This window comes from Pelophylax lessonae (genome assembly GCF_965119305.1).
Source record: "Pelophylax lessonae genome assembly, chromosome: 3".
NCBI classification, from domain to species: Eukaryota; Metazoa; Chordata; class Amphibia; order Anura; family Ranidae; genus Pelophylax; species Pelophylax lessonae.
Genome location: NC_138770.1, coordinates 360,673,660 through 360,687,658, shown reverse-complemented (window position 1 = coordinate 360,687,658; position 13,999 = coordinate 360,673,660). Strand labels below are relative to the sequence as shown.

Sequence of the window (13,999 nt, the reverse complement as noted above, 5' to 3'; positions counted from 1 at the left end):
TTTTCCCCTCTCCCCCTTCCTGCTTATCGGTGTGAGACCTGATTTTCCTCTCCGCCCCTCCTGCCACTATTCCACTGAAAATGTAGCAAAACTACTTGTATCCCCTCTGGTTTATACAGTCATTAACTACTGCGTTTTGGTTTGTTTGTTTGTTTTGTTTGTTTGTATTTTAAAAGATAATGCTAAATACCCTTTCTCACATTGCCGCTGTGTGGTCACCTGACCTCCCTCTATTGGCTGGTTGACATCAGAGGGGAAACTCAGTCCCTCCTACTGCTCTCCTTAGATTGGGCAGAAGAGCAGAGGGGGGGGGGGGAATCATGTGACCGCACAGCTGCGGTGTGAAAAAAAGGTATTTAGTCTTGTCATTTAAAAAAACACACACACAGTAGTTTGACTGTATAAACCATAGGGGATACCAGCAAAATCACAATGTGATTTTACAAACATTTTAATGCCCCCTCGTTCCACCGGTTTTCTTCATAGATTATAGGAGAACCTGTGTGCGTAGAAATGTGGGAGCTGCAATTGCTGGCTAATTCTTTTTAAAGGTGTAAGCTTCAGAGCTTTCATCACCCTTGCTGTGTGGAACAAGCATGGAGTGTCAGCAGAAACCCTGATATGCACATACCTGTTCAGGTCAGTGACCAAAAAGTAATAGGACAAGCATGCAGCTCTGAAATCTTTTCTACAGAAACAAGTTGGCATTGACAGCGTTTGTATTTGTATCCTGACAAATTTCCTTTTAAATGGAATGGTAGAAAAACCCAACAGCTGCTAATAGTTTGTGTCACGTTAGCCACTTTGAGTGAAAGAGTGAGAGTTGGTATACTACTGTTACCTGGTGCCAGAATAAATGGTTTAGCTGATACTAAACTGGGAGTATGATAAAAGAATAAAGCAACAGACCAACTAACCAAATAATATTGCAAGTAAGCTCTAACACACTGATCTGGGCAGTGCCATGATCCAAACAGATCTTTACCAATCTGCCACAGAAAATGCCATTGAAATAATGCATTGCACTGTACTAGGGGAACAAAAATTGCAACCCGGCATATGATCCCTAACATTCTTCTAAAACCAGCTAATGCGAGACTGTAGCAGCCGTATCGGTAGGGCCTAGTATGGATTAGGGAGGGGACCCCATGCTTTTTTTTTTCAGAATTAATTTCCGGCATTCTTTTGTTTACATTCAGCTGTCAGTAGGGAAGCCGCTGGCAGCTGATGAGTCATTGGTTAAGGACGCAGTGGCCAGCTTCCCAGCCCCCTTCATAACAACCAGCCATTCTTCACACACCATTCAAATCGGTCAATCGTTTTTTTGACCGATCCATATTTAATTCCTTCCCCAAATTTGTAATGCATTAGAAAATTATTAAATGAAACAATTTAACGAAATTAAACTAAACTAATTCTGAAACCAATAAACGAAACAAATTTAGTAACATAATGAATCAGAAACAAAACAAATTTTTTAGTTCTGCACATGTCTAGGGGCTACACTACAGTATAACCAATGAACCATGACTGTTACTTCAGTTTAACAGTTTAAATAAAATTGTTTATTGGCTGAAGAAAGTGCGCTGCCAGATCTAACAAAGCAGCAGCTGGAATAACTACGAAAGTGGTGGAATGGTACATATATCAAGTGATGCTTAAACATGTGGATATTGTAAATGCATCCATATCATATGTCAGTTTTAGGAATGTCTAAAAATAAGTATGTTCTAGTATTTAATTTTAAAGTGAAACGCTTACATATACCCAGTGAAGTGACTGGCCTCAGGTGATACATAGAGATGAAACTAATCCTACTGCAAAAGTTGTACCTGTTTACAGCCCTTCTCTACAGCTGTTCCAAAGTCTAGAATTTATATAGCTTGTTTGAGTATTCAGAAAAAAGGGGACGAAGAGCTGAAATTATACTCTGAAGAGCTCAGTGAGGAGAGTTCTGGGAGCTGATTGGAGGGAAGGGACACACCCCCTCCACACAGCACACAGGAACAGAGCCAAGGCGGTCAATCAGCTGGAGGTCCTTCCCCTGTCACCATTTTTCTCTTGGTGTCAGAAATAACTCCAATGGTACCCGAGGAATGAAGCAGCAGACACAAATGACACTTGGTGCTCTTAACTAAAACAAGTACACACTATAGGAGGATATGCTTTTCTTTGTTCATATTTCATGTCTGTCTGAGGTTTACAACCAATTTTTTTCACCTAAATGTAAAATGCAAAAGGCAATTGGCTCCTTCATCAAGACATTTTAGTGAATGTATGTACTCAATGAATCTATAGCTTACATATTCTGTGCAACGTGACTGTGGTGACATTGCATTCATTATCCCCTTTTTTGTTACCTATGTCATATACTTGTGAAGTATTATATTGTATAGTCCTATTTGAATGCTGAGGTTCAAAAAAAAAAATTGTCAATTTTTTTTATAGTATACAAAGTGATAAAAACCCTAATTTTGGTGGGGTTTTTTTTGCAGTCTGCGTCCTAATGGAGAGATTTTCTCCCCTCTTTCTGTTCCAAAAAAGCAACAGGAAGTATTGAGAAAATCTTTCCAGGGTGATTCCCATTTGACACTACCACCAGAGCAGTTGTCCTTTAAGATTTTTCCCTTCCCTCCTGTTTCAGTGACAACTGGAATGATTTGGGTTTCCTGTCCCTTTCTGTACAAGGACAGAGAGGATAAATCCACCTTCCCCCTTTTCCTATCAGGGATGCAGACAGCAATAAAAGCCTGACAGGAGATCTAATTCTAAGGGAAAAGAGAAGTTTGGTATGGAGATACACTGACGGTGATTGCTTTCTTTTTTCATTTTTCTAATTCACTTTTTGTTCCTTTTTTTTTTTTTTTTTCCTTTTTTTTTTTTTTCTCTCCCTCTTTCTCTCATTACAATACAGATGCTTTTGATAGTGTAGCTGAATCGCAGCCTCCAGCTTTGGCCCCTACTGGTACATCCTCTTCTGCAGATCTGTTGGCTGGTAAATGTAATTTACTAGAATATTGCAAACACTATACTGTTGCAATTTTAAATTGTACTCATCTAATGTAGCCAAAGCATTTATTTAGAGTTGAATAAATAAGTGAGGTTTTAGAATAAAGGCATTTTTCCACATTAAGTGTCAAGGTGAACCATAGTGTGCCGAAGACAGGCAAAGGTTTGTAATTTTTGCACTCGTTGTATTATCAATGGCAAGTTGAAGGAAATTTATGGTCACAGCATACATTTTCTGTTTCAATAATTTTTATAGAAAGTTTTTCACAAAAAAGAGGTACAAAAGCCAAAACTGGTATGTTCTCTTTTGCCAGAAGAATTCGCAAGTGAGAATCTGCAACACAGGCAGGTAGTATATTACCAACAAATAAGAGGTTACATGTGTTAGAGCATAGTGAAGGGATAATATCAATGCAATAAGGAGAGGGAACTGACAAATTACAGGATCTCCAAAAGAAGGGGGGGGGGGGGCAATCCCAAGAGTAGGGAACAAAGTGCCCTCTAAGATGCAAAGAGCATTTCCAGCCTAAGAGTAAAAACTCCTGTATAGTGAATAGTTAGCATCACATAAAAGGTATGTACAGGGCAGCCATCAGGAATTGTTGTTTTGCCCCTTATACAGCTTTAGGCCTGAATCACCCCGGGCCTTATCGCCAACATTCCCCAGGGCCTGCCCAGGGGTTATCCCACGGAATCCGCACACCAGTCACCCCACCTGTATGCACTCAGCCCCCCCTCACACCTGTGTGTGTCAGCCCCCCTCACACCTGTATATGTGTCAGCCCCCCCCCCCACACCTGTGTATGCTGTCTGCCCCCCCCCCCCACACCTGTGTATGCTGTCTGCCCCCCCCCACACCTGTGTATGCTGTCAGCCCCCCCTCACACCTGTGTATGCTGTCAGCCCCCCCCTCACACCTGTGTATGCTGTCAGCCCCCCCTCACACCTGTATATGTGTCAGCCCCCCCCTCACACCTGTATATGTGTCAGCTCACACCTGTATATGTGTCAGCTCCCCCCCTCACACCTGTATATGTGTCAGCCCCCCCCTCACACCTGTATATGTGTCAGCCCCTCCTCGCACCTGTATGTGTCAGCCCCTCCTCGCACCTGTATATGTGTCAGCCCCTCCTCGCACCTGTATATGTGTCAGCCCCTCCTCGCACCTGTATATGTGTCAGCCCCTCCTCGCACCTGTATATGTGTCAGCCCCTCCTCGCACCTGTATATGTGTCAGCCCCTCCTCGCACCTGTATATGTGTCAGCCCCTCCTCGCACCTGTATATGTGTCAGCCCCTCCTCGCACCTGTATATGTGTCAGCCCCTCCTCGCACCTGTATATGTGTCAGCCCCTCCTCGCACCTGTATATGTGTCGGCCCCTCCTCGCACCTGTATATGTGTCGGCCCCTCCTCGCACCTGTATATGTGTCGGCCCCTCCTCGCACCTGTATATGTGTCGGCCCCTCCTCGCACCTGTATATGTGTCGGCCCCTCCTCGCACCTGTCTATGTGTCGGCCCCTCCTCGCACCTGTCTATGTGTCGGCCCCTCCTCGCACCTGTCTATGTGTCGGCCCCTCCTCGCACCTGTCTATATGTCAGTGCCCCCTCCTCACACCTGTCTATATGTCAGTGCCCCCTCCTCACACCTGTCTATATGTCAGTGCCCCCCCCCCCCTCACACCTGTCTATATGTCAGTCCTCCCCTCACACACACACACACCTGTGATTTGCATCAGCAGCCCTGACAGGACCATCTGGCCTTTTTGGCTTCATTTATCAATATATGGTCACACATGAGCTTTAAAGTCATTCTATAAATACGCTTTACTACACCAGACAGCTAGATTTGCTCTAAATATATCCCAGTCAATTTCTGCCTTAATAAATGCCTCTTCTTATGAGCTTTAGCCATCACTTTAGCCAAATCTTGTAGCTTTGCTTTTAAAGAAAATCTAATTGCACTTACTAAGTGCTGGCCATGTGGCACAGCAACTGACTATATTCTTATTTTTAGAACAGTTGATTGCAAAATGACTTGAATGAAAAATCTAAAGGAATCACTGTTTTTATAGGCAAGCTGTTTTAAATGCACTCTATGTAATCTCTATGTAGTTAATGACAGTTTTACCAATTTTGCATATTCTCGCCATTCTTTATTTTTAGGATTTGGAGGGTCTTTTATCAGTCCAACTCCTGCATCAATTGCCCCAGCACAGAATAACCTCATTCAAAGTGGCTTCGATGCAGCATTTGGAGCCAGTCAGCCCGCTTCTGCCCCTTCCCCAGCTGCAGCTCCAGCTCCTTCATCAACAGGCAGCTCTTTTGATGCGTCAGGTAATTTTTGTAGATGTAAGATGTCCTCACATCAATGTTTTTAAACCTACTGTTTTGTCTAAGCTTACAGTGCACAAAAACTGAGCCTGCTCCATTTTAAAAACAATGGTTTCATAATTGCTTTTTTTTTTTTTTTTGTTTTGCTCAGTCTTCATACCCAGAGTATTGACAGATGGCAGTTGATTGAATAATGTCCTACGACTCTTTAATTTGTTTTATGATTTGAGCACATATCTCATTAAGAGAACAATTCAGACAGTGGATTATTTCCGCAGGACTTATAGCTAAGACACTGAGCACTATGCTGAATTTGGAGCATGTTTTATTGAGTTATTATTGTGCTGTTTTACCTGAAAGATATTTTCGACGTGACAATCATTTTTGCATGTTTTCTGTGCCATGTTTTCATCATTTTATTTTACGCATAGAATTGTAAATTCCCCTTTTTGTAGTATGTCAAGGAATGCGAGTAGCCACCCTGCTGGACAACTGCTGTGATAACTAGCTTAACTAGAGCCTCCTTTGGTTTTATGAAAAGCTGAATAAGGCCGGGTTCACATTTGTGCAGTCCAGTGGCGGCCGGTGCGCAGTAAGTCGGGGGAGGGGGGGGGCGCAAACCGGGGAGTGATGGATGGCTGAGCCGCCTGCCGTGTGTCTCCTCCCTCTTCCTGGCCTTCCTGGCAAATTGAATATTGTAAAGCGCTACAGAGATTGTTGGCGCTTTATAAATGCAAATAATAATAATGCAAATTTTAAAGGGAGGGGGTTGTTAAATTAAAAATATAAATTTACTACTTTTCAATTTATTATAATCAAATACCACCAAAAGAAAGCTCCATTTGTGCGAAAATAAGGACATCAATTTTATTTAGGTACAGCATTACATGACCGCGCAATTATCAGTTAAAGTAACACAGTGCCGAATTGCAAAAAATGCCCTGGTCATTAACCACTTCCAAACAGAGCAGTTACACCCCCTTCCTGCCCAGACCAATTTTCAGCTTTCGGCGCTCTCACACTTTGAATGATAATTACTCAGTCATACAACGCTGTACCCGATCAAATTTTTTTATCATTTTTTTCACACAAATAGAGCTTTATTTTGGTAGTATTTAATCACCACTGGGTTTTTATTTTTTGCGATATAATTGAAAGAGCTAAAATTTTGAAAAAAACACATTTTGTTTTTGTTTCTATTATAAAATTTTGGTACTCTGGTACTCTGACAGGTACTCGGGTACTCTGATGACGGGTACTTGGGTACTTGGGTACTCGGGTACTCTGATGACGGGTACTCTGATGACGGGTACTCGGGTACTCTGATGACGGGTACTCAAAGTACCCGAGTACCTGTCATCAGAGTACCTGATGGGCTGGTGACAGGTACTTGGGTACTTTGATGGGCTGGTGACAGGTACTCTGGTACTTTGATGGGCTAGTGACAGGTGCTCTTTATTGGGGGGGGGCAATCAGTGTGTTTTGGGGTGCACTGTAGTTTGTAACTAGCTGTTAGCTAGCTGCTAGTCTTCTCCTCACACAGGATCAGTGTGTGAGGAGGAGAACACGGTGACAGCTAGTTACCGTGTTCTCTGTTGATATTCTGTGACCGGCTGTGATTAACAGCTGGTCATGTGGTAAAAAGCCAATTTCATTGACTCTTTACCTAGATCGGGGATGAGCTCTGTCCGAGGGGCGAGCCTCGTCCCCGATTGAAGAGAGAACTAGCGGCTCGCGCAGGAGCCGCTCATGTGATCGGCTGTGATTGACACAGCCGATCACATGGTAAACAGCCAATTTCATTGGCTGTTTACCTTGATTGGGGTTGGACTCAGTCCGAGGGACGAGCCTCACCCCCGATCGCCGCGCTGCGCGTCCCCTGGGGCGCGCAGTAGCGACGAGAGCGGGCGGACGTCATATGACGGCCGCCCGGATTGGCAAAGACTTCCTGCCGACATCATTTTATAATGGCCCGGTATGGAAGTGGTTAAGGGGGCAAATCGCATATACAGGGGATATCTGTACAGGTGTGACATCACTACTCCTCATATATAGGAGATATCTGTACAGGTGTGACATCACTTCTCCCCTCATACAGGGGATATCTGTACAGGTGTGACGTCACTACTCCCAATATACAGGGGATATCTGTACAGGTGTGACATTACTACTCCCCATATACAGGAGATATCTGTACAGGTGTGACATCACTACTCATCCTATAGGGGAGATATCTGTACAGGTGTGACATCACTACTACCCATATACAGGAGATATCGATACAGGTGTGATATCGCCACTCTCCATATGACATGGTCTCTCTCCTAATATCAGGAAATATGACATCATAATTATAAATATATATGACCAAATTAACACAGCGCTAGCATAAAAAACTTTTTGACTAAACTGTGAATAAAAATGATCAAAGGGCACAATGTGTCCCCAAAAAATTAAATATGCATGTGATGAATATCAAAAAATTATAAATGAATCAATAGAAACATATTCCAAACAGTGTCCAAATAAATGGTCAATCAATAAAGTGCAAAGTGCTCCAGTGCAGACATAGAAACATTTGTGCTCCAGGTGACGGGACCCCTCCAGGAACCCCACTCACCAGAACAAATGGACCCTGATTAGGGTCAAGAAAGCCTGTATACAAAATAGGTGTAGCTATGCACCAAGTCTTCTCCTTGATAATGGCAAACTAATATGGATATTCCTGATAAAGGTGGTCCTGGATGGCTCCAAAGAGCAAATGCTAAAAACAAGAGACTAGGGATAGTGAAGTACGTTTTGCAAAGGTTTAATTACATCAGCCAAAAAAAAAACACTCACAAACGTAGATTGATTAAATGCAAGACAGATCTGCAGAAGCTTCTGGGAACGCCGCCTTCGGCGTGTGTTCCGCGGCCAGCCAGGAAGTTAACCGGAAGTGATGAATCCAAGGTGCCGTACCAGAAATACGTTGACGCGTTTCGCCCTCCCACTTGGGCGTTATCATAGACATCATTTCCGGTTCATGGACGCAAATTTATACTGTGCTGGGAGCGTGCCTCATATCTTGTGCTCATCCAGCAACAGGTGTATTACGGCATCATATACATAAAGAAGTCACTTCTTGAATTCATACATATCAAGCTAATAAGATTGTTTTAATAGTAAAGCAAATAATTATTGGTTTTGGTAAACAGAGATAATAAATATCTATCCATTTGGATCAATACATATTCCGGTATCCCTTCCTGTTTACATCAAGTAAAACAAACGTTATTGGTTTTTACATGCAATATTACCATATCTATAAAAACGATGCATTATAAAAACAGTAAAAAAACACCTGACTAAGAATTATATAAATACAGATATATATAAGGTGTGACAAGATGAATAATATGTGCAAAATAATTATATTAACCTAAAAATGGTTATAAAATAATATATTATTATAAGATCTAATGCAAATGAATTTGATAGACAAAATTGAGAAAAAAATTAATAAATATAATATATATTATTAGTATTATATATAGTATTATATATAGTGTTAGTGAATATTATAAATTAAGAAGGAATAATGATGAAACCATAAATAAAACAAATAATAAATATTTTTTATACAATTAATTTAAAAAATATTTTTAATGTGTGATGTGCAAAAAAGGGTGTGAATTAAATGACCTATAAAAAAACAATTTAAAAATTTATTAAATAGAGAATTTAGAATTACCTAAAATGTATTGGTTAGTTATGATATGTCCTAAAATAGTTATCAATTGAAGAGCAAAAATTCACCAATTGGAAAGGAAACAATTTAAATCTAAATCTATATTTAACCCCATAGGTTTGAGGGTACCTAATCGGTGAACCCACTTCATTTTGGGAAATTGACTTTTTTAGGTCACCTCCCCTCCAGTGTGCCTCCACCCTATCAATCCCACAAAAAGTCAGACCACTAGGGTCCTGATTATGCACCAATTTGAAGTGATGGGATAAACTGTGTTTGTTATATCCTTTTCTTATGTTGTGGACATGTTCCCTCAACCTCCCTCTCAGTTCCCTAGTGGTCCTCCCCACATACTGGAGTCCACAGGGGCATAAGAGGTAGGTGACACGTGAAGAGGTGCATGTTATAAATTTCTTTATTGCAAATGTTTTCCCGTAAGAATGTGAATGAAATTCACCAGTTCTCCTCTTTCGGTGTTTCGATGTTCTGCAAATCATGCATTTGCCACAGCTATAGAAACCTACTTGATCCAGAAAAGTACATGTTTTTTTCAGGGGGGTTGGTGACATTATGGGCCAATTTTAATCTTAATGTTTTTGGTTTAGTATATATAAAATTGGGCCTAGAAGGTAAAAACGTTTTTAAAACATCATCTTTAAGAAGGGGCCTGTGTTTTTTGACAATTTTCTCCAATTGGGAGTGTTGTCGTGAGAAACCCGTCAGAAAAGCAGTACTAAAATCATTCTCTTTCTTTTTCTTAGTAATTTTTTGGGGACACATTGTGCACTTTATCTGTCATTTTTATTCACAGTTTTTAGTCAAGTTTTTTTATGCTAGCGCTGTGTTAATTTGGTCATATATGTTTTCTGAGTTTTTACTTAGTGAGCAGCAGCTGCATTTTTCATTTAATTTATATATTTATTACCACCCCCCCTTTTTTTTAGGTTAGCGCAGTTTAATATTACTTCACAATAATTATAAATATAACAGACTCCCTACAATATACTCCTGACACCCCGATAATCAAGATGAGGGCGGTCATCATCTTCCTCAGAGACCTCAAAACACAGAACCCTCTCCCTGCGCATAGCTCAGGGAGAGTCACACGGTGAGTCAGGAATCTGTGTACAGGAGGGCGGAGCTGTGTGCTGATTGGATAATCTCGGCGCTCTGCCCAATCATAAAATGAATACAGGGATGATAATCAGTTGCCGGGTAGAGGGAGGGAGTACAGGATAGAGTGCAGTATATAGAAGGAGAAAGAAAAATCCGGCTAAGTGCGACCCACTGAAAAGCAACTTGTGACCCACCAGTGGGTCATGACCCACAGTTTGGGAACTCCTGGCTTAAGCCATAGAGCACATTTTTAATTGCATTTAGTGGATTTATGCACTTTTAAATTGAAGTGTTGCTAAAGTACAGAGATGTTTACTCTTTATTCAAATATAATTCTTCTGTTCCTTTGGAACCAGTCATAAAACAATAAATAAACCTCATGTAGTCCCTTCCAAAGAGTGACATTCAGGTGCAGACTGCAGACACCCAGTCAGCAGCTCTGTCTAAATTGTAATCCACACCACTAGTGTGTGATTACAGAAACAAACTGAGGGATTCGCTTTCTACTAATTTTAGTTCATGTTTGAGGATCTCTAGAGGCTGCACAGTCACAACCGCTTGCCCTAATGTGACAGGCGTGTGTGTGATTGAGCAGCCCTAAATGTAGACAGTGTGCAAGGCCAAATTCTTAAGCAAAAGAACTTTAAAACAATCCATCCCAAACTGATTGTACTGTTTAATAATTAATTCTGAAAATCCTCAAAGACTCTGTTGGGTTTCTAGCAGCTCAGAAGATTAATGTTGTGTGTTTATATTAGAATTCTGGCAGGCTGCCAAGATGTGTTCTCCATATGGAGATATATGTGCCCCTGTTGTGAAATTTTGAAGAGTCATTTTTCCACAATGCCCATTGATACATGTGTAGCACCCTCCTAGATAGGTGCTAGTGAGTATAGTTTTGACTCTGTCTGCCTATAAGAGGAGCAGCAGGTAAATTCTGTATTGCACTCTGCTTAACAGGGAGAAGGATCTGTGAGTTTTGTCTGCTCAGGGTGCCGAGTGTGATTCATCTGGTTTAAGGTAGTGTCCCCAGCTGATCCAATAAGGAAGCACATTGGATAGTGGAGGAAACTTGGTCAGTGACACACAGGCTTTTGATATGGCCCCCAGGATTGGCACAGACTGTTTGTCTCGGTGCATTGTGGGGCAGGGTATACAAAGCCAGTGGCACATGTGGTAGAGGTCTTTGGTGAGAAGCAGAGTCCCAGAAGGGGGGTGGTGACTGCCTCCTCTTCTGCAGCAGTTGGTAAAGGTCACAGGCAGTCGGCCTGGTGAACCCACAGTGAGGAGCTGAACCCAGAGGTCCAGGAGAACGGACTGGAGGAGTTGGGGCACTGCGAGAATCTGGAAATGAGTATTGTGAGTACAGAGGATCTTGCCCAGGGGTTTGCCCAGGAAGGGGACTACTCTAGAGAGTGTAGTCAGTGGACAGGGTCAGCTGGTATAGAGAAAGGGGGTACCGGGGGAGTACCCTGAAGAGAAATACAAACAGGATGAAGTAGCGGCCTTGCCGCATTCTCAAGTTAGAAATCCTTAGAATTGTGAATAGTTCAAGGTTGGAGTATCCCTCTCATCCCTTCTCCCATCCCAATCTAAATTAAAAACAACAAAAACATCTACCCCTAGACTGATCATTGACTGAGCCAAGAATGTTAAGTGTTAACACTTTTGGATTCCCCTGGGTTACCCGTAGCAACTGCATGCAGAATTCTTAACCAGCAGTCCTTAAGGGGGCAGTGCTACACATGTGAAGGAGGTTTTGTTTTAAAGTTATTTTACTGCATGTTCAAAATACACTGAACAAAATTATAAATGCAACCCTTTTGTTTTTGCCCATTTTTTTTTTTTTTTATGAGCTAAACTCAAAGATCGAAGACTTTTTCTATGTCTAAACCTGTTAGAGAGCACTTCTCCTTTGCGGAGATAATACATCCACCTCACAAGTGTGGCATATCAAGATGCTGATTAGACAGCATTAATATTGCACAGGTGGGCCTTAGGTTACCCACAATAAAAGGCCACTTTGAAATGTGCAGTTTTATCACACAGCACAATGCCACAGATATCACAAGTTTTGAGGGAGCGTGCAATTGGCATGCTGACTTCATGAATGTCCACGAGCTGTTGCCCTTGAATTGAATGTTCGTGTCTCTACCATAAGCTGTCTCCAAAGGCATTTCAGAGAATTTGGCAGTACATCCAACCGGCCTCACAACCGCAGACTGCGTATAACCATATCAGCCCAGGACCTCCACATCCAGCATCTTCACCTCCAAGTTCGTCTGAGACCAGCCACCCAGACAGCTGCTGCAGCAATCGGTTTGTATAACCAAAGAATTTCTGCACAAACTGTCAAACTGTCTCAGGGAAACTCATCTGTATGCTCGTCATCCTCATCGTGTATCTCGACCTGACTGCAGTTCGTTGTCGTAACCAACTTGAGTGGGCAAATGCTCACATTCAATGGAGCCCGGCACTTTGGATCGGTGTTCTCTTCACGGATAAATTCCAGGTTTCTTAAATCTTTGAGTTCAGTTAATGAAAAATGAGAGCAAAAACAAGTGTTGCGTTTTTATAATTTTGTTCAGTATATATAAAAACTTTAAAGTGCATAGTTCAAACCTTAATGCATTGCATACTGCTGTCCATTAAACGCTGAGAACTTCCAAAAGGGAACAGAAAGCAGAATTTGCTTTTATCTGTGTTCTACTGTTCTTCTCCACTTATAGGCTAGAGAGTGTCATTGACCAGGTTATATTGCTCCGCTGCAATGTTGGGCAGTGCAGAAACTAGTTGTTAGTTGACACAGGTTTTTTGTATCACAAGCACTTTGGAAATTGTGGGGCCCCGTTCAGCCTACCTAAAGGGGCCCCCTTCAACCACACCCTGGACCCTGCCCCTGGCCCAGCCTCAAAACAAAATGTGGGTTTGCCGTTTACAAATGAGTGCGTGGTCTCTGTGACCCCATATCTGTCCTCTGACCTTTAAAGCATCTAATCAAACCAAGATCAATTTGAGCAGATGCTTGTTCAAGCCGTTAATGGCTTGTTTGCTTGAGACTGAAACCGGAAGTGATAAAGTCCTTGTCACTTCTAGATTTTTAATATTTGTATTGCTGAAGAGTAAGTTTATCAAAAGCACCACATCCCTGGATAGTAATCAAGAAAGAGCAAATTGGGTAATGGGACTTTTAAGGTGCTGATAAATTATTAAATAATGGAGAAAAAATAATTTTCTGTAAAAACATTTGGACATATTTTATTCAAGACAATGGTACAAACATGAACATGAATTCTTTTAAAACATATAAAAGAAGAGAGAAAGCACTTGATTAAGTCTGCTCAACATGTTTCACCATCTTGTAATGGCTTCTTCAGGAGACTGACGAACATCTTTCACAAGTTAGCATTCTATATTTGATAAGAAATATTATGAGAAATATATATACATTGAGTGATAATGATATCAATAAATCTAGTAGTTACAATGTTCACTCCATGGAATTTTTAAATAAAACCATGAAAAGGCATACCTCAAATGACTGAACTTTAGCCCATAATATGGAGGAAGTTGTGAATGGAAATTGCCCTTAAGTGAGGGGATATAGTCAACCGCAAAGCATGCGTCACACCATAGAGCAGGAACAGGCCAAGCCACAGGGAAAGCTGGTACTAATAAACAGAAGGATTCTTCAGTTCATATCAAACAATGCTTCAAAAGGGCTCAAAATAAAGAATAACAAAAAAATATATATGTATCTAGTTATATTTACCCTTCAAATCAGAAAATTGAGTTAATAGGACAGCATTAT

General features: G+C 41.4%; 1 protein-coding gene across 1 annotated transcript in view; it reads left to right on the top strand.

Annotated features, from left to right (window-relative positions):
* SNAP91 (synaptosome associated protein 91) overlaps positions 1-13,999 on the top strand; it is a 251,212-nt gene that overhangs the window by 183,541 nt on the left and 53,672 nt on the right. Inside the window, exons 20-21 of the mRNA XM_082251196.1 lie at positions 2,915-2,995; positions 5,175-5,345. Of these exons, the coding sequence (XP_082107322.1) occupies positions 2,915-2,995; positions 5,175-5,345 (252 nt within the window). The remainder of the gene's footprint in view (positions 1-2,914; positions 2,996-5,174; positions 5,346-13,999) is intronic.